Source organism: Bos taurus, chromosome 2 (assembly GCF_002263795.3).
Source record: "Bos taurus isolate L1 Dominette 01449 registration number 42190680 breed Hereford chromosome 2, ARS-UCD2.0, whole genome shotgun sequence".
Classification (NCBI taxonomy): Eukaryota; Metazoa; Chordata; class Mammalia; order Artiodactyla; family Bovidae; genus Bos; species Bos taurus.
The window spans coordinates 6,068,121-6,093,873 of record NC_037329.1 but is presented as its reverse complement, the minus strand read 5'-3'; the positions used below and the strand labels follow the sequence as shown (position 1 = coordinate 6,093,873).

Here is a 25,753-nt window from a genome sequence, read left to right as displayed (position 1 = left end):
ATTAAATTTAAACATACAAGGCCAACCAGCCAACATTAAAAAATGAGTTTATCACTAAAAGGCTAAATAATTAAAGAAGCAATCTGTGGCGGATTCATTTTGATATCTGGCAAAACTAATACAATTATGTAAAGTTTAAAAATAAAATAAAATTAGAAAAAAAAAAAAAGAAGAAGCAATCTGGGAACCAAAGGCAGCAGGCTGCCCCAGGAGATAGAGGGAAGGGGGATTTATGCATAATTAAATGTGGATACTGGAGGGTTCCAAGGTTTGGCTGCCTGACTACAGGATTCCAGTATCTGATCAGTGGTGATACTGAACACTGATGCTTATGATCCCAGCCAATTTGAAAGTTTTACATTCCCTGGACAGAGTAAATAAAAACAATCCTGGAACATTCTTTCTACAACAATCTCTTTTAAGCTCTCAAGTCAATGCTATATACCTTCTTAACAGTCTACTGAAGGACAAAAGCAGAGAGAATATTAATCAAATCTTCAATGTTACTTAATTTTAAACTAACAACATTTTTAATCCAGCACAGATAAAACATTCTTGCCATGTAGGAAACAGGTTTTTCAGAAGGTTTCATGAGGTACCCACTCAAAACTCTAGTTGGTAACTCCAGCAAATCTGAGTTAATCCTTTTAAAATTCTTTTCTGTAAGTTCTAAAGGAAGAAGTTTATTCTAGATGTTAAGAGCATTTCTGACAACCATTCCTCTAATTTGGTAGTTTAATTAATCTGCTAACATACTTTATAATTAGCAAATTGTAACAAACATTTGGTTATGCAAGAACATTTTAACAGTTTTACTCAGAATAGATACTGCTTTCTGAATAAAGAGGTTATGCTGAAAGATGAGGGTGCATACTTACTCTTCATTAAAAAGTAGCTTGATAAGCCCCTACCCTGTGAATTAGAACTTTGAGGTCACTTGGTTTCAGTCCTTTTTCCTTAAAATATCTAACGGTATACCTAAAAATAATACCTTTCTTTTTTAAGTTAAGAAGGGCTTCTATTAACATACATTGAATACTTTAGCAGCATAACCCAAGTAGCACACTGCTGCTGCTGCTGCTGCTAAGTCGCTTCAGTTGTGTCCGACTCTGTGTGACGCCACAGACGGCAGGCCACCAGGCTCCCCCGTCCCTGAGATTCTCCAGGCAAGAACACTGGGGTGGATTGCCATTTCCTTCTCCAATGCAGGAAAGTCAAAAGTGAAAGGGAAGTCGCTCAGTCGTGTCCGACTCTTCGTGACCCCATGGACTGCAGCCCACCAGGCTCCTCTGCCCTTGGGATTTTCCAGGCAAGAGTACTGGAGTGGGGTGCCATTGCCTTCTCCGAAGTAGCACACAGGTCCTCCTCAAATCAGAGGTCTAAGCTCTGATCCACATGCAGCAAGAATTTGCAGGGAATCAGTGGAATGAATGTATGTTTTCTATAAAACATATAACCATCTCCTCTGATTCAGCTCCATGTGTTCTCTAAAAGGATTTTTTATTTCTTATACTATATCATGCCAGAAATGAAGAGAATTCTACCATAGTGACCAGTGTTTACTGAAGCTTACTGCTCAAAGAATATAACCTTTTATTCAGATAAAGTATATCCAGAGTCTGTACTATATTAAAGTGATAAATAAAAACACAAGAAAGGTAGATATGTGAAATACATGCAGAGGGAAATAACTCATTTTATACAACATAAATGACAGCTATTATTTATAGGGATATGAGCTCATACATTAAAAAATGATTGCAAATTTGCTAGAACAAAAATCAATTGCTTGTTTTTTCTTAATATTCTGATTGAAGATGACAAGCAAAAATAGGAATTAATACCATTTGCAGATGCTGTGAATTATGTCATGCAGTTTTTTCTCAAGGCCATGTTGAGCTGCTAGGTACAGGCAAAGTGGTAGATGGCAGGGTTCACCATGGCCGGGGTTTCACCAAGGCGGGACAAAAGAAGAGCAGGGACCTCAGGGCTTTTTGCAAGAGAACAAAGGCACCTTTCAAAGGCTTCAGCTGCAGAATGAGTTGACAAACCCACACTGCACTCAGCCAAGGTAGTCCGTGTGACTGCTAGGAGCAGGATTACTTCTTACATATAAATTAGGGAGCAGTGACAAGGCTACTGGAAATTTTAAAACAATTTTGGTTTCAAAGATTGATCTTCCCTCATATGCCAGTTGGTAAAATTAAATTTTTTTTTCAATCTTTACAAAAGTTTGATTTTCACTAATAAAACAACTGTCTTTTTTAAACAATATATGCTCAAAAATCCCGTTTCCATAATAGCCAGGAAGGAAACAAGTGTCACTTACCTGCCCTAACGCCTTCATGAAAGTCATGGCCTTTCTGAAAGAAAATCAAGATTCAAAGAGGAATTTCTGGGCATCCTCCTTCCTGATGAGCCCTGCTCTTCCACCCTCTTTAGTCCCCTCTCTCGTGGCCACACCCTGAGCCACGACATTCAGAGACTGGACCACCTCTGATCACCTCCTCCTATTCTTATTTGCTAAGTATCTCCACTGCTTCAAATCCCCGATCTTACTGAGCTCCAGTGACCTATGACTTTCTTACCATTTGTTCTGGCTTCACTTTGCTCTTCATCCAGCCCGGTTTCCCCAGTTATTTAATGCAGTCATTTTTTTCTTGAAAATGCCCTCATCTCCCTCAAGCCCTTTTCTCCCATTTAGTCTATCCTGCCAAAATCTCCACACCAGCTAAACCCTACCATTTATCTCTGCCTGCATTCACACAGCTAAATCTCACTGCAGAAGAACCATACAGCTGTGACTGGCTGCGTAAAAGTCATGATCACAAATCTCAAAGGCACAGAAAACTGCCTCACAATCCATGCTCTCTTTCCCACTGCTGGATATGACTTCCACTGTCTTCGTCCTCTCAACGTCTACCCCTAGGCAAGTTCTACTCTCTACACTAGATTCTCAACTAATGATTTAACCGCCTATATTCTCAGCTAATGACTTAACCTTTATTTTTAAAAAAGAAAGAGAAGCCCTAAGACATGAACATTCTCTTCTTCCCACTATCGAAAAACCTGCAGTCCAACTACAGCCATCTGCACCATGCCTTCCAAGTCCCAACTAAGGCAGAAGGGACCCTCCCCTGCCAAAGGCCAGTCCTCCCCTGCCTTCCCATTCATCTGCCCTCTTCTCAAGGGCTATGCCTGAGAAGGTCTCTCTCTCTCTTTTCCTGGCGTGGTCAAGGTACACAGTATAACTCAGTGGTTAAGTACATACACTTCAAATATCTGGGCTCATCTCCTGGTAACTACGTGACCCTGGGCCAGTAATTTCTCTACTTCCCAGTTTCCTTATATGAAATGATAATACCTCCATCCTGCTGCTAAGCTGCTAAGTCACTTCAGTTGTGTCCGACTCTGTGCGACCTCATAGATGGCAGCCCACGAGGCTCCCCCATCCCTGGGATTCTCCAGGCAAGAACACTGGAGTGGGTTACCATTTCCTTCTCCAATCCATGAGAGTGAAAAGTTAAAGTGAAGTCGCTCAGTCGTGTCAGACTCCCAGCGACCCCACGGACTGCAGACTACCAGGCTCCTCCGCCCATGGGATTCTCCAGGCAAGAGTACTGGAGTGGGGTGCCATTGCCTTCTCCGTGATTATTTTAATCAACATCTCAACACAACGTCTGACAGACAGTAAGTGCTCAGTAAATGTTAACTATTATTAGTAGCATCAACATAATCCTTTTCCCCTGTTGGATCATTCCCAATCATTTACAAACATGTTCTAGTAACTTCCACCTTTCAAAATAAAAAAGGAATCTCACTTGATTTCACAGCCTCAGCTTCTACCCTGTTTCTCTTTCAAGAAGAAAAGGCTGTGAACACAGTCTTTGCTTCTTCGCATCCCATTTACTCATTTCCCCTCTTCTCCCCAACTTAGCACCCTGTAACTTTTGCTTCAACACACCCCTGAAACGGCTTGCCAAAATCACCTGTATCTTCAGTGCTGCCATTGCACAGTATGCCTTTATTCTTGTCTACCAGAGGCTTCGGCAGCACTCCTCCTCCTTGGGGCACTCCTCTCCTGCTTTCGTGACACCATGCTCTCCTGGTCCTCCCACCTCTGTCCTCCTCCTCTTCCACTGCTCATTTTCCTTCTATACGATCTTGTTGTCATTCAGTCGCTAAGTCATGTCTGACTCTTTGTGACCTCAGGGACTGCAGCACGCCAGGCTCCTCTGTCCTACACTCTCTCCTGGAGTTGGCTCAAATTCATGTCCATTGAATCAGTGATGCTATCTAACCATCTCATCCTCTGTTGCCCCCTTCTCCTTTGACCTTCAGTCTTTCCCAGCATCAGGATATGATCTTATCCACTCTAAACTCAACACAGCAGCGCCTAAGTAATCAATTCTGTTAAAATATAAGATTCTGGCCCTCCACTGCTCCAAGAACATCCAGTGCCTTCCCATTTTACTCAGAACAAAGCAAGCAGTTGCCAGAGCTAAAACAGATGACTACTGTACAGGAAATGTTCAGGAAGGATTACTACCCTACCTACAGCCACATGTTGAAAAGTGAAAAGGAGAGAAAACCGATTAAGTCTTTTACGAATTTAACTTCAGCTTTGTAGGAACTCATTCTTCTGCCCTGGGTACTGTATGGACATGATCCCATAAAATGCCATGACAGCAATCCTACTCCACATTCCTGCCTTTCTGGTTGCACGCCATGAGAATTACAGCACCCCTGCAGCAATCTTAGAAAGTCTAATAAAGACCTCCCAGGCTCCTATGCTCTGCACTGCCACTCCCTACCCTGTCAGCTCTGATCTTTCTCTCTCACCCACTGACCACCCCGCCCCACTCTATCCACAAGGCCTACCTGCTTTCCCAGAACAGGAAGGCCGCCCTCACCCAGCTCAGAGCCCTGTGCTCAGGTGCCGTCCAGGTGTGCGCTTGACTCACTAGCACACTTCTGGGTTTTCACTCAAAGATCACCATCTCAGTGAGGTCTTCTCTGTCATCCTATCTACAAGTTCAACTTCTATCCTCCTTATTCCACACCCTTCTTCCCAATTTACTTTTTCTCCTTAGTATTCATAATAATATACTACATATTTAACACATTTATCTATTTATAGTTTATCTGCCCCACTATAAAGTAAGTTCCACGAGAGGAGGGATATGTCTGTTTTGTTCACCTATGTATTCATGCCAAGCACATGGTAATAAGCACTCTTATTTGTTAAGTAAATAAGCAAATCTCCAAAGTTTTGTTTGTTTGTTTTTAAACTGGTGCTGTCTTTCAGACTTAAATTTCTAACCCACACCTGTAAACTCCAGCTCCTAAATGTGTTCTGTCCTTCATACCCATCAAGGCCTATCTATCTCCTACATCTGTCTCAAATCCAATTACTCCTCACCACTGTGACCTCTTGGGTCTAAGCCACTACTATTCTGCACCTGGATTACTGCAGTAAACTCATATCTGATCTTCACCCCCGCTCTGAAACCCCTCCAACCCCGTCATCACTCAGCAGGAATAATTACCTTCTTGAAACAAATCAAACCAAATCACCCCCTGCTGAAACCCACAAGGCTTTTCAACACGCTCATGTCTCACCCTTCAGGTCACAGGTGAGCTAACATCTCAAGATGTTTTCCTGGACCTACTTATCTAAAGGTTCCCCCATTCCCTCTTTTCCCCACATCATTCTATCACCAACCTTATAGGTTGGTGATTATTTTACTTATTTTGTTTTTTATAGTCTCAGGAAACAATAAATTACACGAGAACAAGGACATACCACAACGTAATACCCAGCACAGTGCCTGGCATATGGCTAGTGTATTTGCTGGGAGAATGAAGGCAGGAAGGAACCAATCCATCCAGCCAGGGCGCTAAATGTACGGAGGAGAACAGGGCCTGGGTGAGATATACTGGGTGGTGGTCAAGACTTTGGCCACCGGGCTTCACCTGCCATCTCTGTGCCACTTAATAGCTGTATCACCTGAGGCAGGTTACTCTTCTATGCCACTGTTTCCTCATCTGCAAAGTGGAAACAATAACAATACCTGCTTTCTAGAGACGGTGTAATATTTAATGGAGAGAATACATATAAAGTACAAACACAGTACTGACTTATAATAAAAGACCTCATTGCAATTTACATACTATGGAATAACCTCAAGATATGACTAATAGAGCTTAATTTATAGTTATATGAACTATTTTGAGTATCTTCACAATAATATTCCAGGACATGGAAGTCCATTAGGTATATCTGCTTTCTAGATATTAAACATAATATTTCCTTTAGGCGATGAGTTTATTAATGCAAAGGTTCTCTACACATAACACAAAAGAGATAATTTTGCTTTAAAAGAATTTATCTGGAAGAAGAAATCACTATGACTAAAATATTTCATGAAATCAATAATATTCTATGTGATTATTGCCTATTTTAAGTGTATCCATAATGGTATTTTAATGCTAGTCTATTAACTGAAACATGTAACTGACTAATAACTTCCCTTTGTGCATTTTATATATATTTAGATTTAGAGAATTTATGCTTCTTGCCTATGCCTGAAAGTGGCATATAATTTCTGAAAATGGTTATAATTTCTATTTGAATTTCAAGAAAGGTCAGAGTCCTTCTTACAATTACATGCAAATGTAACTGCTATTTCATAAAGGCTTAACAATCTAGTATTTCCACACACCTTAAGCTAACTGGCCCACTGTATTTTCACAGAGTAAATTTACAGACAGTTTCAATTTTCTTGTTTATAAATTTTCTATATTTATCATGTTCTATAATGAACATATATGACTTTCACAACTAGAAAATGAAAATACTTTAAAGAAAAATTCTTACCATACAAGCTTGACTCAGCCGATATTCCATAATTAATACTTCTGGCAAGGTCTTTGAAGACCCCTCCATGAGTTGCCTTAGTGTGATCTTTAGTGAAGTTGGAGACATTTTTTTAATTACCTATTAAAGAAAAAAAATTTTTTTTACTAGCTTTAGCCCAATACTTCCTTTACTTTTAAATAATAAACTAGCTGAGCTTTGATATAAATCACATTAAAATTTGCTCCTTAACAATACCTTCATACAACAAAATCTCACAAAAGTAAGATTATGCCTTAGCATAATCGTGGCAAAGCACCAAACAAAAGTTTTTAGTCCAGTACCAGGAAGATCATTTTTTCTTTACTAAAAAAAAATGTATAACGTTCTCTAAAGTTTAAATTCTGTCAGATTTAATCTCAAAAGAAGGAACACTAACAGAAAGAAATTCAAGTAAATTTAGATCATTTTACTCTTTAAAAATGCATTAAAAAATGGAGCTGATACTGACATTAAATAGAGGGTAAAGACAATGAACAGGAACTGAGAGCTTAAGAAGCTAATTAAAGGCAACAAATTGGCTTATTCTTCATCTAACTCAAAAGAATATATAAAGGTATAGGAAAAAATATAAATGCATATAATTCTGCTCTCTTCTAATGAAAGACTACAGAATATTCCCAATCTATTTGTATACTATGAGATGAACTTTCTAATCCTTCCATTAAAAAACCACAATCACTACTTTTTAAAGACTGTCTTTGGGGCCTCCCTAGTGGCTCAGTGCTAAAGAATCTGCCTGCCAATGCAGGAGACACAGGGTTGATCCCTGATCCGGGAAGATCCCACGTGCCGCGGAGCAGCTAAGTCCGTCTGCCACAAATGCTGAGCCTGTGCTCTGAAGGCCGGAAGCCACAACTGCGGAGCCCACGCGCAGCATCTACGGAGCCTGCGCACCCTGGAGCCTGCGCACCCTGGAGCCCACGCTCTGCAACGAGAACAGGCGCCGCTACGAGACGCCCGCGCACCACAATCAGAGCAGTCCCTGTTTGCCACAGAGAAAAGCCCCTGTGGCAACGAAGACCTAGCACGGCCAAAAATAATAAATAAAAAATAAATAATTATACAAAAGAAGAAAATTAGCTTAAAAATAAATTAATTAAAAAAATAAAAACTTTCTTTGAACTGTTAAAAATGGCACGGAGAAAAGTTTCCGTAAGTCACAGGCAATATTCACTTAAGAACTATTCAATGTAGTTTTCAAATTACAGAGGTCAGAGAAGAAGAAGAAATCATTTGTTCATACAATAGAAATTATTTAATTATTTAATTTGAATAGCAGATATTTTAAAATACTTGCAAGGCACAAGACAAATAAATCAGTGCTAAACAGGTCAAAACAAATTATTTGAAAAAGTATAGAAACCATTTTGAGTAGAAGTAATGTTTTCTACAAGGGGAAATGACACTTAGAAAATAAAAAAGTAAGGAATACTAATTAGAGACACTGTATACAGTTGGATTTTTAATTTTTTTAAAACCACAAAATAACAAACTCCTATCCTACATTACAGTTGATCAATGTAAAGAGTCTTTAATGAAATCTCCCATTTATGGGTCTGCCCCAAATCTTCAGGAAACCTTCTTCACACATTTTGAACAGAAATAAATGCCACCATTAAGAGAGAAAAAAGGCAAGTAACAGATAGGAGAAAGATGTATGTAGCTTATGTACTGGATAAAGGACTTAATATGGATAGAAATATCCACATACATAGAAATAACTCCTATATATTAACAGTAATAATAAAAGATTTAACGGACACCTTACAAGAAAAGATACCACACTGTCAATAAAGGTATGAATTAATACTCAACCTCATTAGTCATCATGGGAAATGCAAATTAAAATCATTATGCAATGCTATTTTACATATACCAAAGTGACTAAAATGAAAAACATAAGTAATCTCAGGCATTGGTGAGAATGTAGAGCAACTTACTATGCAATGTAAATTGGTACAACCATATTGGAAAACTTCCTGACAGTAACCAACATAAATGTACATACTGTTAAATTAAAGAGGCCATCCAACTGAAGTGCCCTTAATGCTTTAGTAGCCTGTAAGCAAACCAAAATCTAAGCCTGTAATGCCTCAAGTTTAAAAGTCAAAACTTAAGGACAACCAATCATAAACAGCCAATTTAGGCTTTCCCAAATAAAGCTACTGCTTAAGCTATAGCCAAACAAATAAGCTTTGCTTCCACCTCCTTTCCATAAAAGACTTTGCCCAATTTGGATCAATTTTTGCTCAAATAAACTCTTAAAAATTTTAATATGCCTCAGTGTATCTTTTAACAACACACATGATTTTGCAGAACTCCTTCTAGGTGTATACAGAAATGTGTATCTTTGTTACCCAAAGACATAGACCAAATTGTTCATAGCAGCATTATTTCTAACAGTAAAAAACTACAAATAACCTCAAATGTCCTAGAAAAAGCAAAACTGCAGCAAATTTAATGCCCACTTCTATAGCACAAACTTTAAAACATAATTTGGCATATCATTTTATTTTTTAAATAATTAGCTTTACTGAAGTATAATTTACATATAAAATTCACTCATTTTACGTGAATTTAGGTCTACAAATTTTGATGTATACAGTTGTACAACTACCTCCACAATAAGGATGTAGAACACTTCCATCACCCCAAAGAGTTCTACTTCCCTCAATTCTACCATGGAGAAACAGTTTTCTGTGCCTACAGTTCTGGCTTTTCTAGAATTTCATAAAAATACAGTCATACATTAAGTAATCCTCTGTGTCTGCCTTCTTTCACTTGGCATAATGCTTCTGAAATTCATCCAAGCTTTTGATGTACCAACTCATCCCTTCTTATAGTTGAGTATAATATTCCACTGTATGAATTTATTACAATCTGTTTACTCATTCAACACCGCCAGGTATTGGATTGTTTCCAGTTTGGGGCAACTATAAAGTTACTATGAACATGTAAGTACAAGCACCTGTGTAGACATATGTTTATATTTTTCTTTGGTAAATCCTTAGAAGCAGGATTGTTGGATTTTCCCAGTAAATGTACATTTAACTCCATCAGAAACTGCCAAACTGCTTTCCTGCCGGAAATATGTGAGAGATAGGTGCTCCACATCTTTACCAACACTAAGTGTTGGTACTATCAACCTTTTAAATCTTAGCCATTCTAACAGATGCTCAGCTGCATCTCGTCATGGCTTTAATCTGCATATTCCTAAAGATTAAAGATCTTGAGTGACTACCCTCATGGCTCAGTGGCTAAGGTTCCATGCTCCCAATGCAGGGGGCCTGGGTTCAATCCCTGGTCAGGGAACTAAGAATCCATCAAGCTGAAACTAAAACCTGGCACAGATATATTTTTTAAATAACAACAATAATAATAAAGATGCCGAGCATTTTTTCATGTGCTTCCTATCCATTTGAGTATCTTCTTTGGTGAAATGTCCACATTTCCCATTTTTAGTTGTGTTTACATTCTTATGTCATGAGTTCTTCATATATGGTGGATTTAAGTCTTGTTATCAGATACATGTCTTACAAATATTTCCTCCCAAAGAGGAAAAGTGTTTGACTGTAATAAAGATTTATAATTCTTTTTCTTTTGCAATTCCAGCTTTTCACATTAAAAGAAAATCTTATCTAACCCAAAGTCACCAAGATTTTCTCCTACACTTTCCTTTAGAGTGGTACAGTTTTAGCACTTACATTTAGGTTTGTAATCCAACATTTTGAACTGCATCTGGTGTGAAGGAGCTCAAAGCATGTTACCCCAAGATATGCTACCTTGGCATACTGATTATTTTGAGTTTGAGGCTTTGGGAAACAATAGGTATAAGAAGGGCACTCTGACCCTCCTTTTCTTTTGAAAGCAGGAGCTGCAATCCCTATGTAAAAGGTACCCTCCCTGTGCCAGGAGGAAGGAAGACATCCTGATCACCAGAAACAGGGAATCTGGGGCCAACGTGTGTGTGCTAAGTCGCTTCAGTCATATCTGACTATTTGCGACCCCATGGACTATAGCCCGTTAGGCACTTCTGTCCATGGGATTCTCCAGGCATGAATACTGGAGTGGGTTGCCATTTTCTTCTACACTGGGGCCAATAAAACCGTACAAATAAGCATTGTTTACTTCTTTACCATGTACTACTCCTAACCAAAAGTTCTTTGTCTTGTCAATTCTTCACAAATTTATTGTCTGTTTTATCTAAAAGTTATGAAAGCTTCCTGCTCTGGTCATCCTTCACATCTTCATTCTCTTGTACAGACATCCATGTACCTGTAAAAATTTAATAAAATCTGTATATTCTTTTCCCATTGATCTGTCTTATGTGATTCTCATAAGTGTGATTCTCAGACCAGCCAGAGAACCTAAGAGGATAGAGAATTTTTTCCTCCCTACAAGAGCAAAGTAAGAGCCAGTAACCGTTTTTCCCCTGCATATGGATATCCATTTGTTTCAGAGCCATCTGTTGAAAAGGCTTTCTTCTCCCCACTGAATTATCCTGGGAGTTCAGAGCAAGTTTCAATCTAGTATTAATTTATCCCCACTGCTCAAGTGTAAACTTTCTGGCTCATGGCAGGTGAACACTTCCCAGACCTGTGTGAGCCTTGCTAACTATTCAAACTACTGTTTTCCTGTGACTCTTTCCCTGGTCTTGTGTAGTTTTACCCATAACGTTTACAGATCAATATCCTGGAAATTCCTCTGAGAAGAAAGCTGAATCAATCTTAGGGCTCTCTTGTTTGTTTCTCTTCTCTCAGGAACCATACGTGCTGCCTGCTGTGTCCAATGTTTATAAACACTTGTTTCATACATTTTGTCCAGGTCTCTAGTCGTTTACAGGAGAACAATTCCTATAACAAATTTTCTGAATACAGGTCATTTTATTCTTATATAGTACAGTGTACAGGTAATTCTCAAAGCTTACAGAAAGATTAGTAACCTTTTCAGTTCAGTTCAGTCGCTCAGTCGTGTCTGACTCTTTGCGACCCCATGAATCGCAGCACGCCAGGCCTCCCCGTCCATCACCAACCCCCAGGGTTCATTCAGACTCACGTCCATTGAGTCAGTGATGCCATCCAGCCATCTCATCCTCTGTCGTCCCCTTCTCCTCCTGCCCCCAACCCCTCCCAGCATCAGAGTCTTTTCCAATGAGTCAACTCTTCGCATGAGGTGGCCAAAGTACTGGAGTTTCAGCTTTAGCATCATTCCATCCAAAGAAATCCCAGGGCTGATCTCCTTCAGAATGGACTGACTGGATCTCCTTTCAGTCCAAGGGACTCTCAAGAGTCTTCTCCAACACCACAGTTCAAAAGCATCAATTCTTCCGTGCTCAGCTTTCTTCACAGTCCAACTCTCACATCCATACATGACCACAGGAAAAACCACAGCCTTGACTAGATGGACCTTTGTTGGCAAAGTAATGTTTCTGCTTTTGAATATGCTATCTAGGTTGGTCATAACTTTCCTTCCAAGGAGTAAGCGTCTTTTAATTTCATGGCTGCAGTCACCATCTGTAGTGATTTTGGAGCCCAGAAAAATAAAGTCTGCCACTGTGTCCACTGTTTCCCCATCTATTTCCCATGAAGTGATGGGACCAGATGCCATGATCTTTGTTTTCTGAATGCTGAGCTTTAAGCCAACTTTTTCACTCTCCTCTTTCACCTTCATCAAGAGGCTCTTTAGTTCCTCTTCACTTTCTGCCATAAGGGTGGTGTCATCTGCATATTTGAGTAATCTTTTAAGTTTCTCTTTTTAATACTTTGCTACTACTCTTTCTTAAAATCTATACCCTGGTTAATGTTCTCAGTTTTCCTATTTTTCCTCCAATTTTTCAGTGCACAAATTATATACAGAGGCTTGTCATATTGGTGTATGTTATCTTCTTCAAGTAAAAACAGTTTCATTTCATTCTTCATGAAATGAGCATTGTAAAATAAAAACACACATAAATCTCACATTGGTGATTAAAGAAAGAAATACCTAAGAATCTAATAAATTTTGTAGTACTGGAAAAAGAAAGTACATGCCCTCTCTAGGCCTGTAACACAGCAGGCTGTCCTACATCAATAACCAGAAAACACCCAAAGGACAAGTCAAAAGCAACACTGGATTCCCTGGTCCTTTGCTCAGGACCACCTTCCTGGACACTAATCTGACTCACTGCTCCCTGCTCTTGTCTCTCTGCCTCTCTTGGCCGTTAGTATGTCATTCCTCAGTGCTCCTAAGGGCTGGTGACTCATTTAAATTCCTTCCTTGGCTTAGTGTTCTTGCTGAGAATTGAGGTGAGGCAGGTAGTCTCAACCTCTTCTACTTATGATTCCTTTGATTCCTGACATCACTTGTAATCCTGGAAAAGAAATACTTCTCTGATTGGCCCCCAAGAACCTTCTTTACTTTGGCAAGCCTGCATGTCTCGTTAACAGAAAAGGGAGATTGAAACAGGAGAGCACAACCTACAACTGAACACCAAGAAAACAAATAGCTGATTTTAAAATGACCAAAGAACATAAACATTTCACCAAAGAAAATACAAATGGTCAATATGCATAGGAAAAGATGTTCCATATCACCAACCACAATGATACATCACCGCCCAGTCATTAGGATGGTTATGAGGGGAAAAAAAGGACAAAATAACAAGTGTTGGCAAGGATGCAGAAAAATTGAAACCTCTGTGTACTGTTGTCTGTGGGGCACCTGCTATGGGAAGGAGTACAGAGGTCCTCAACACATTAAAACAGAATTACCATGTGATGCAGCAATTCTACTTCTGGGTATGTCTGCAAACAATTAAAAGCAGATATTTGTACACCCACGTTCATAGCAGCATTATTCACAAGAACTAAAAGGCAGAAGTAACTCAAATGCTTCCAGATGGATGGATAAATAAACTGTGGCATAAACATATAAGAGAATATTATTAAGCCTTAAAAAGGAATGAAATTCTGGTACCAGCTACAACATGGATGAACCTTGCTTTTTCATCAAGGTAAGTGACATAAGTGAATTATTTCATCATGGTAAGTGAAATAAACTAGTCACAAAAGGAAAAAACGCTGCATGATTCCACTTACGCAAGGTGTCCAGTGTAGTCGAATTCACAGAAAAGGAAAGTAGAACGGTTGTTGCCAGGGACTGGGAGGAGAGGGAAATGAGGAGTTATGGTTTAATGGGTATAATGCTTCAGTTTTGCAAGCTGAAAATATTCTGGAGGTTGGCGGCACGACACCGTGAATATACTCAATGCTAAACTGTACACTCAAAAGCGGCTCAGAAGGCACTTCCCTGGCAGTCCAGGGAGTCGGCCTTGCAATGCAGGGCTCACCGGTTCGACCCCTGGTGGGGGAACTAGGATCCCATATACTGTGGAGTAACGGGGCCGTTATGCTACAACTACTGAGCCCGTGCACTCTAGAGCCTGTGCGGCACAACCAGAGAGTCCACAAAAAAATCTCACGTGATGCAGTAAGGATCCCGCATGTCACAACTAAGACCGACACAGCCAAAGAAGTTTGCTTGGCACCGTGAACAATGTACCCCATAAGCAGGACAGGAGATTTGATGAATTCCAACCTTAAGCATTATTTAAATAATGGAAAATGGTATACTGGAACTTAAGAGGAAAGTCTAAAAAAGCACATTAGAAGCCATAAAATAGGTACGATAAAAATTCCATCAGCTGTAAAGAATTTACAACTTCCCTATTTATCGTTTTTGAAGTCCACATGTTATCCTATAGTGAAAGTGAAAGTCGCTCAGTTGTGTCCGACTCTTTGCAACCCCATGGACTATACTGTCCGTGGAATTCTCCAGGCCAGAATACTGCAGTGGGTAGCCTTGCCCTTCTCCAGAGGATCTTCCCAACCCAGGGAGTGAACCCATGTCTCCCTCATTGCAGGTGGATTCTTTACCAGCTGAGCCACAAGGGAAGCCCAACAGTGATCAGTAGTCAAAAATCTAAAGAAAGGATTAAAGAAAAACCTTATGTTACTTAATGATAAGCAAGTATGTTGAAAAGAATCCTGTCCTTCCTCATGGACAGTCCTGGAGAGAAAAGAACCCCTAAGACAGAGCAGATGTTTGCAACTTCCAACATCAACACAGACTAGATCACTAGGGCTTGCAGAAGAAAGACAGGAATCCCTGAAGAGCCCACAGGGTTAGGAGCAATCTTTGAGGTTTAATGACACAGAGGTAGAATCTTCTTTAAAATTTGTTCAAATACATGCTCTGCAAACCTGTCACTGAAGCACTAACAACTATCTCCTCCCTCGGGGTTGTTCTCTGGTGTGTGTCCCGGTTGACATAATTAAAAGGAGCCCTATATCTAAACTCTGTCAGGGAAGCCTCAGTGGGAATTTTTGATCCCTATAGCATGTTATGCCCAGCAGATACTAATATGTGGAGCCACATTCATTCACCAGAGCAGGTCAACTGAATAAAAATGAACATCAGTCTTTCCAGTGAGAGTGGTCAGTGCTGACCCTAGCTGTGAAAGGTGACTTGCCAAGTAGCCTCCTCTGAATGCAGAATAAACATACTGCCAGAGGAATGGGAGGAAAACTGATCTGAGTTCCATTCTTCAGTTTTGGGGTAGGCCAATGGTTTTAAAATAATATGGCTAGCTGCTTTTCTGTACTGCCTTAAAGTGATGCTATATAGCCTATGAGAGAATATGCTGCCTGGTAACTGCTTTCAAATGAAACTGCCGAGTACATACTTAACGCTATTGCAGGGGGGCAGGGGAAGGCAGGGCCAGGAAGGCTGGCTTCTGTGTTGCTCTGAAACCAAGAGAATCAAATTCCAAGTCAGAATCCTTGAAATATAAAATGATTACCTACATTTATGCAAACATTCCTGAGAGTTGTTAATGGTAACATTACTTTTGTGAATTGGGGAGAAGGCAATGGCACCCCACTCCAGTACTCTTGCCTGGAAAATCCCATGGATGGAGGAGCCTGGTAGGCTGCAGTCCATGGGGTCGCAAAGAGTCGGACATGACTGAGCGACTTCACTTTCACTTTTCACTTTCATGCATTGGAGAAGGAAATGGCAACCCACTCCAGTGTTCTTGCCTGGAGAACCCCAGGGACGGGGGAGCCTGGTGGGCTGCCGTCTGTGGGGCCGCACAGAGTCGGACACAACTGAAGTGACTTAGCATGGCTGTTTTGGGCTTCCCTTGTGGTTCAGCTGATAAAGAATCCACCTGTAATGTGGGAGACCTGGGTTCAACCCCTGGGTTGGGAAGATCCCCTGGAGAAGGGAAAGGCTACCCACTCCAGTACTCTGGCCTGGAAAATTCCATGGATGGAGGAGCCTGCTGGGCTACAGTCCATGGGGTCACAAAGAGTCTCACACGACTGAGCAACTTCACTTTGAAAGTTAATAAAATCCCCATAATAAATAAGATCCTAAGTGACAAATTAACATTCCCTCAAGAATGAGGCAATGTTTTCATCTTTACAGGTAAGACTTAACTTAAATTTTTGTCAATACGTTATCTGACAACTGAAATGCTATACCTATATATTGAAAAATACTATCAGATAATGAGAAACCACCATTTCTTTTCAGGGTAAGGAAACATACTTTTTCTTTCCTTTGTCTGGAAGTCTAAAATAAACCAAGTTTAACAGTCACATGACGGTTCCACAAATGTCAGTATCCAATGTGCACTCATTTACACAGAAACATGCTGTCATGAGGTGAGTCATGTTGAAGAAAGACCAAAGCGTACTAACACTGGGGAACACCACTTAGAGCTCAGCTATGGCTGAAGATGGAGCCTCTTGCTGGTTTAAAAGGGATCACTTTCTTATTAAACTTCCTGCTAAAAAGACCATATCCTCCCCAATACAATATTGTAAAGTTAAAAAACAAAAGAAAAGAAAAAGAAAAGACCATATCCTGACGCGCTGCAAGTTTAACAGAACTTACATTTTAATGTCACAACTGCAATAAATTATAAGGTGACTGTTGTCCATCAATCTAGCCCTTCTAATAAAAATGTCCCTGAACATTTCTCCCTCAAGACAAAAAGGACTACTGGAGATGAAGCATGCTTATGAAGTCCTTCTCTGTTCCATTCAAAGAACCTAAAAACAGCTTAGCTTTGCTGTCACTATCCAGTGGGTAGACAGGGCATCTGAGTTTAGGTAAAGGCTCTGTGGAACTACTCTCTGATGCTCAATGGAGCTCAGAAAGAATGCTGTGCAGTGGGCCACGCCCCCAGCACAGAGCTCTGACACCCCCAGAGGCTGCTCTGTCACGAGTTCACCACACTCCAGGCAGAGACAGTCTATTACCTTCAGCTGCTCCAGGGCAAAAGACGAGCCGTCTTGCTGTAAATTGTCAACAATCTGTTCCACAGTATTAGTTGAGAACCAACTATTAAAAAAAGGAAACATATGACTTCAACAATATGCAAGCGATTTCTTCTTTCCATGATAGCAACGAATCTAAACATAGATTTCCCTTAAACCTTATTTCAAAAATGAAAAAATTTCCAACCTATACCACAGGATGATGAAATAAAATACTGCCTCTCTGGGTATGTGTTTGCAATCTACCTTCACTAATATGAATATAGCCTAAATTTTCTCTTCTGCTTTCTTGAATCTGTTATATACACATAAATGATGTCTGAACTATTAAAAAAACTCATGCTTCTAAAGCATAAAGATAGTTGCCTTCTATTCCAGTGGTGTTTTCCTCGTCTTACGTTTCAGTCAGTCAGTCTCTCAAACACTGCACAAAACTTTTTGCTGAACAGCTTGATAAGACCTTCAGAAAAGATGACTTCACGAAGATAAAAGATAAGTTGTTATTTTCTAGCCTCTCTTCCCCATTAAAGAAAAAGAAAGATGTTTTGTGATAAAATGAAACAACGTGATAGATTACTTAAATATAATGAATTTATTTCCCCCTGAAAGAGTGGGCACAAAGCCACTTTCAAAGGTAAGTGAAAATAAAAACACTATGTTACCTGATCTCAGAATTCGGTGCATTGTCAAACAGCACAATTACAGTGTCAGTAAATTCAATTTAATATAGTCTTTCCAAAGGAACAGATATAATTGAGATCTCTAAGTACCTGTTTATTTTGTCCATGTGTTCCTCGAGTATAAAAGGCTTGTCTTGATCAGTCTTTGACTGTTTGAAAAGAAAACCTTTAATTAATTTGAAGTAATACAAATCTTTGTAAAACCTTTAAAATTTTCACCATATTTAATGATATATTTTGAGGGAAATTATAACTTTCGGTCAAAATTACATCCAGTCTCATAAATAACTACCACCGTATGTTCAAAAGTCAGACTAGGTATTATTCTGGACTAATACTTGATAAAAGTATCAACAGCAAAAATAATGTTCTTGTATTTTTATTTGTAGGCATTATACACGATGATGTCATCATCAAAGTGTGTCAGTGAATTTAAGGACTGCAAGGGACCTGAGAAGTCATCCTGCCCCAATTTCTGATACAGAAATTCCTACCACATCTCTGATATCCCCACAGCATTGACCGCCAGGGGAAAAAACACTACCTCAGAAAGGAACTCAGGAGTGCGTGAAAAACTATAATTAGCATTAAAAAAAAATTCTGGACCAAAAATCCACCCTCTCCTGTTTATAGTTCTAGTTAATGCCCCTGAGTTGCTCTTCTTGCACAGTGCAGTTTTGAGTCCCTTACACTCCAGAGCTGCCTATGTCCAAGTCCCAGTTTGTTCTCCAAGTGTGGTCCAGCGCCTTAGCTGCAGGTGTGGCTGAATCATAGCGCAGTGCAACAAGGCTCTGCACACCTTGCTTGTTTTGCAAACAACGCTTTATGTAACAGGACTAACTGTTAGGGGGAGCGCGCTGACTGGGACCGCCCACCCTGCCTAGGCGCCATAGTAACCATGTGCGTGAGATGTTTTAGGACAGGAGGTCCTAGCAAGGAACACAGAACTAGTAAGTTACTACCAACCAGAAGAGTTCAGAAGAGATCACAAGGAGATGCCACGTGTCCTACCATCCCCCAGAAGCCTGCTCACTGGCATCCACCTTGGCTGAGCGATGTGCACACCACCAGGAAGGACTCTGAATCAGAGAGTCTGACCAAAGACAACCCAGAAACTAGTCCCATACCATAAAGCCACGAGGCAGAGCCGTTCTGGGTTCCTTTACCCTACTGCTCTCTGTCCGGGCACCCCTTGCCAGTAAAATCTCTTGCTTTGTCAGCACGTGCGTCTCCTCAGAAATTCATTTCTGAGTGTTAGACAAGAGCCCACTCTCAGGCCCTGGAAGGGGTCCCCCTTCCTGCAACAACTCTGGCTTAGTTTAGGGGCAGTCTTATTACGCTACTGGTTTCCACTGAACAGTTAAGACTTTTTTTAAACTGGTGCTGTTGTAGGCTACATTTCTTCCATCCTGTACTTATGAATTTGGTACCCTGGACTGAAATTCAATTAACTCTATTGTGACATTGTGATTTAAAATAAAAAACATGTATCTGGTCTTCACCCATATATTTGGGCATTTGTTCCAGGCTCACAGTTCCCAAAACCCATGGAAATCCCTAAGTGGAGAATCTTTTGTTATAATATGTGGTCTTTTGTCCTCCGTTCCTGACATGAAGGTGAAACGGGTGTCTTCTGTTATTCACAAGCCCTCTTCAATCATACCTCTGTTTATGTTCCTGAGGAAAGCCCCCAGGTGCCAGGGAAACCGACCAAGGGAACTCTGAGTCTCATCGCTCACTGTCCACTCTCTCCCACACCTCCCCCTTCTCCATCGCCAGTGAAGGGAAAGGGACTGGAAATTGAGTCTGATCACTAGTGGGCAATGATTTAATCAACTGTCTGTACATAGGGAAGCCTCCGAAAAACTCCAAAGGACGGGGTCTGGAAAGCTTCCACGGTGATGAACACGCAGGGAGAGTGGTTCACCCCAGCTTCATGGGGACAGAGCTCCTGGGCGTGGGGCCCTTCTGGATCTCACCCAATGCATATGTCCACTGAGCTGTGCATTCATACCCTTCACTGTGTGCTTTATAATAAACCAAAAAATGTTATGTGTGTCCCTGAATTCTATGAGTCACTCTAGCAAATTCTCAAAGCCGAGGAGGGGATCATGAGCACCCCAGTTTGCTGCCAGTCAGTGACAGGTACAGGTGACAACCTGAGATTTGTAACTGGAGTCTGAAGGACGGCCCATCGTGTGGGTCCGGGCCCGTGAGTTGTGTGATCTGACAGTAATCTCAGGTGGGTAGCATTGGCACTGCAATGAGTCATAAGATGCCCCGCTGGTGTTGTGGAGGACCGCCTAATATGTGGAAAGCAAACACATCTGCGTCAGCGTGTCGTGAACACGCGGTGGTGAGAGAATAGAGGGAACACACGGGATGTTCCCCACCCACTGATCAAATTTCATATTTTTACTATTAAACATATTACTCTGAACTGGAAGTATTTTTTTTTCCGCCCACATGTTTACCTAACTTATTTTCTTAGTTTCAAATCAATCTGATCAAAATGCCATCAACATTCTTATCCAAATAACTGAAAAAAAAACAAAAAACAAAACAAAACACTGAATAAGGCCAAGATGACTTTACTTACAGACCAACAGCTACACACTTATCAGAACTCTCTGGTAAGGCCCTTCAGCCTCCACACACTATGATCCATCCCTCATTTATCCAACTTGACAACATAAGAGACTGTCAAATGCTTTGACAAACTCCGATGAAACCCTCACATGCTTGCATTCATATTCACAGCATTAAGTGTTCAAGGCCCTGAATCTCTACTCATGTTTTTCAGTTCTGGGTAATTTTAGGGTGCTGCTGCTGCTGCTAAGTCACTTCAGTCGTGTCTGACTCTGTGCGACCCCACAGACGGCAGCCCACCAGGTTCCCCCGTCCCTGGGATTCTCCAGGCAAGTACACTGGAGTGGGTTGCCATTTCCTTCTCCAATGCATGAAAGTGAAAAGTGAAAGTGAAGTCGCTCAGTCGTGCTGGACTCTTCACGACCCCATAGACTGCAGCCCACCAGGCTCCTCTGCCCATGGGATTTTCCAGGCAAGAGTACTGGAGTGGGGTGCCATTGCCTTCTATTTCTCTAAATATTTCCTATCCTCTATAACAAATTCCTGACAGTTAAGATATTGGACCTCCTGGAATAATTTTCCTTTCTCTTCATTTTTCATCTTATTATCCTCTTAGAGTTTTCCTCATCTACCAATTTTAGTCTAATCGATTGTGGGTTTTTTTTCTCCCTTTCACTGTCATATTTTAAATATCTTTTTTATTCTTTAACTATTTCTCTTAGTAACAACTGTTCTTATTTCACAGATAAAATATTTTCCTCTTATCTGAAGATCAAAAAAAAAAAAACAAACACAGCCAAATCTATAATTGTTTAGTTTCCTTCTCCTTGCACTGTCTACTCCCTTCGAGTACCTTTTTTGGCCAATCTCTGGTTTTTAATGCCTGACAATCCTTGTTTTTCTGTGTGAAGTACTAAAATTTAGAAGCTCTGTAATGTCAATTGCAATTATAGAAGTGTCAATTATCTATACATTATGAGATGATCACACAAAGGCCTGAATGTTTCTTTCATTAGAGGGGTCCTCGAATGTCAATAGCCACACGTTTTCTTTTCCTTCTAATGAAATGCTTGGGAGTGGGATGGTGCTATGGACTAAATGTTTGTGTCCCCACTAAATTCACATTGAAACCCTAACTCCAATGTGATGGTATTTGGGGGGTGAGGCCTATGGGAGGTATCTAAGTCAAGAGGATGGAGCCCTCGGGATGGGATTAGTGCCCTTATACACAGAGCCCTCAGAGAGCTCACTTTCTCTCTGCTGTGTGAGGATACAGCAGGAAGGCGTTCATCTGCAGAACAGGAAGAGGGCCCTCACCAGGAACCTGATCAGCTGGCACCTTGATCATGGACTTGCCAACCCCCAAAACCCTGAGAAACTTCTGTTGTTTAAGCCACAGGTCTACAGCAATTTTGTTATGGCTGCCCAAACTAAGATAGATGGTATGTAAGAATTCTAGGAGCCAACCAGGAAAAAAAGGCCAGCATTCTTCCCATTTAATATGTTCTTCATCTTTTCAGTAGAATACCTCATCTACCCTGCCCTTAGCCAGCGAGGCCCTGTCAGAGGCCCTGATACCTACAAAGAGTCTACAGCAAGAACTGGTTTGCTTATTGGCTTCCCGCATTGAAGGATAAGTAGCTGCCCTCATCCTTCCACTTTCAAGCTTCCAGAATAGTGACATCTCATACCTGCCACTGTCTCCTCTTCTGTTCTCCTTCTCTTTGTGGATTCCTGCCTTTTCTATTCCTTTATTATAATTTTAGTGGGGTTCAGGAGAGAGCATATATTCAATCTTTTGATATCATTTTTAACTAGAAGTCATGTAGCACGTTTATAGATTCTGAGCACTCAAAAGAAAACTTAAGGTAGACTACATAAGCAATTAAAAGAAAACACTGCAATGTACTGCATTATTATATTCAGACGGATACCAGAGTTTCACTTTAGCAGCTCCACAAGTAGTATCTACATTGAACCTACATTATAGAAAAGTCACAGTATGTTGTAAAAAGCCCTTCCTTGCAAGGGCCAGTCACGAGGCTATGCCCCGAAATTCACCAGCAACGAGAAAACAAGCCATGTAGCTGCAGGTAAAGAAGTCATCTTCTCAGATGGCCATCCTAACAACTGTGAAACACTGACACTCCCATCAGGTTTTACAGTAAATAAATCCCAATGTGTTTATTTATATTCACAAACTATAATATTCATCAACTTCTAATTTTTCAGTCACTTCCCCTTTCCCATGAATTAAAATCTGAGGTTAGAATACTGTTAAGATTACCTTTGCATGGTAAGTTTCTAAGACATCTGCAATATTTTCTTTTGAAGGAGATTTCAGGGCTAACAAATCTTCTTCTAGCATGCCCAACTACAGGTGGAAAAAAAGGAAAACATTTAAAAACCCATAGAAACACCATTTTTTTTAAGAAATCTTATTCTTTAATAAAAATCCTTGTCTTAAAATTATGACACTCGCTTTTCCACTGAGTCAATGAAGGCAATTTTCATTGAAGTTGCATGCACACACATTCCCACAAAGCAAATGCTGCCTTGCAAGGAATGGATAAAGATGAACAAAACTGAAGAGGAGAAATAGAGACATTCATCTTTGTTTCCCTCTGGCTATTGAGCACTGCTACTGCAAACCAACGATCTGAACTATAAATTTTACTTTAACCAATTTTAATTAAAAACTGCCACTTGTGACTAACAGTTACTGTAGTCAATGCACAGCTCTATAATATAGCCACACTTAACTCTTGGACAGCTGTTAACATAACTGATGCCATCTTGTGCCCACACAGGTTCTTCTGCTCTTCCACTGACCCTACCAAGACTGTGCTATGCAGTAACCCTTCTCTATCAAGTGCTCTGTGGTTAACAGACCTCATTTAATAATCATTGAGGCCAGGTGGTCTCCATGCTCTGTTAAGTCCCCAGACGATGATAAAGACTCTGGCTAACATATCCCCAGTGCCCAAGAGATGCCATGGAATTCCTGTGTGTGTGCTAAGTTGCTCCAGTCGTGTCTGACTCTTTGTGACCCGATGGACTGTAGTCTTCCAGGTTCCTCTGTCCATGGAATTCTCCAGGCAAGAATACTGCAGTGGGCTGCCATGCCTTCCAAGGGATCTTCCCAACCCAGGGATGGAACCCACGTCTTACATCCCCTTCAATGGCAAGCAGGTGCTTTACCAGCAGCACCATCCGGGAAGCCCACCATGGAATTTCCCAGCAAGAATACTAGAGTGGGCAGATGTTTCCTTCTCCAAGGGATCTTTCCAACCCAAGGATAGGACCTGTGTCTCCTGCATGGCAGGCAGATTCTTTAACATCTAAGCCACCAGGGAAGCCCAGAAATGAGTTAACCATTCATAAATCCTGATTTAGGAATGCACGTCCTGTTCCAAGCACACACCCCCATACCCAGAGGTCAACTATAAAACTGTCCCAGTGGCCCCTCAGCTGTGAATGCTGCCAGATCACTGTCTGCCCAATCCCACCCTGAGAATACATTACCCTATATAAACTGATCCAGTGATTATATGGAGACACCTGCCTCATTTTTTTGGTCTCAAGATACTGTCCCAGTTTGGTGGGTACTTTTGTTCCCTCTATCTTCCAACAGCTCTCCATCTATATCCCTCACATACCTATTCCTAAGCTCAGCCAAATGGACTTTTTCAGATCAGATCAGATCAGATCAGTCGCTCAGTCGTGTCTGACTCTTTGCGACCCCATGAATCGCATCACCCCAGGGCTCCCTGTCCATCACCAACTCCCGGAGTTACTGAGACTCACGTCCATCGAGTCAGTGATGCCATCCAGCCATCTCATCCTCTGTCGTCCCCTTCTCCTCCTGCCCCCAATCCCTCCCAGCATCACAGTCTTTTCCAATGAGTCAACTCTTCGCATGAGGTGGCCAAAGGACTGGAGTTTCAGCTTCAGCATCATTCCTTCCAAAGAAATCCCAGGGCTGATCTCCTTCAGAATGGACTGGTTGGATCTCCTTGCAGTCCAAGGGACTCTCAAGTGTCTTCTCCAACACTACAGTTCAAAAGCATCAATTCTTCGGCGCTCAGCCTTCTTCACAGTCCAACTCTCACATCCATACATGACCACAGGAAAAACCATAGCCTTGACTAGACGAACCTTTGTTGACAAAGTAATGTCTCTGCTTTTGAATATGCTATCTAGGTTGGTCATAACTTTCCTTCCAAGGAGTAAGCGTCTTTTAATTTCATGGCTGCAGTCACCATCTGCAGTGATTTTGGAGCCCCCCAAAATGAAGTCTGACATTGTTTCCACTGTTTCCCCATCTATTTCCCATGAAGCGATGGGACCGGATGCCATGATCTTCATTTTCTGAATGTTAAGCTTTAAGCCAACTTTTTCACTCTCCACTTTCACTTTCATCAAGAGGCTCTTTAGTTCCTCTTCACTTTCTGCCATAAGGGTGGTGTCATCTGCATATCTGAGGTTATTGATATTTCTCCCGGCAATCTTGATTCCAGCTTGTGTTTCTTCCAGTCCAGCGTTTCTCTTGATGTACTCTGCATATAAGTTAAATAAGCAGGGTGACAATATACAGCCTTGACGAACTCCTTTTCCTATTTGGAACCAGTCTGTTGTTTCATGTCCAGTTCTAACTGTTGCTTCCTGACCTGCATACAGGTTTCTCAAGAGGCAGGTCAGGTGGTCTGGTATTCCCATCTCTTTCAGAATTTTCCACAGCTTACTGTGATCCACACAGTCAAAGGCTTTGGCATAGTCAATAAAGCAGAAATAGATGTTTTTCTGGAACTCTCTTGCTTTTTCCATGATCCAGTGGATGTTGGCAATTTGATCTCTGGTTCCTCTGCCTTTTCTAACACCAGCTTGAACATCAGGAAGTTCACAGTTCACATATTGCTGAAGCCTGGCTTGGAGAATTTTGAGCATTACTTTACTAGCGTGTGAGATGAGTGCAATCGTGTGGTAGTTTGAGCATTCTTTGGCATTGCCTTTCTTTGGGATTGGAATGAAAACTGACCTTGTCCAGTCCTGTGGCCACTGCTGAATTTTCCAAATTTGCTGGCATATTGAGTGCAGCACTTTCACAGCATCATCTTTCAGGATTTGAAAGAGCTCCACTGGAATTCCATCACCTCCACTTGCTTTGTTCGTAGTGATGCTTTCTAAGGCCCACTTGACTTCACATTCCAGGATGTCTGGCTCTAGGTCAGTGATCA

At 41.0% G+C, this 25,753-nt stretch overlaps 1 protein-coding gene across 7 annotated transcripts in view; it reads right to left on the bottom strand.

Annotated features, from left to right (window-relative positions):
• HIBCH (3-hydroxyisobutyryl-CoA hydrolase) overlaps positions 1 to 25,753 on the bottom strand; it is a 155,475-nt gene that overhangs the window by 42,472 nt on the left and 87,250 nt on the right. For 5 of the 7 annotated variants that reach the window (XR_003030586.2, XM_059877750.1, XM_024979729.2 and 2 more), the window contains 5 exons: positions 22,804 to 22,890; positions 18,018 to 18,076; positions 17,230 to 17,311; positions 6,881 to 7,000; positions 2,330 to 2,363 (listed from right to left, as the gene is read on the bottom strand). Coding sequence is in view for 6 of the 7 variants with exons in the window: in XM_059877750.1 (XP_059733733.1) it covers positions 2,330 to 2,363; positions 6,881 to 7,000; positions 17,230 to 17,311; positions 18,018 to 18,076; positions 22,804 to 22,890 (382 nt within the window). In the remaining variant the exon portion in view is untranslated. The remainder of the gene's footprint in view (positions 1 to 2,329; positions 2,364 to 6,880; positions 7,001 to 17,229; positions 17,312 to 18,017; positions 18,077 to 22,803; positions 22,891 to 25,753) is intronic. The other 2 variants (XM_024979735.2, XM_024979740.2) reach the window with 1 other exon arrangement.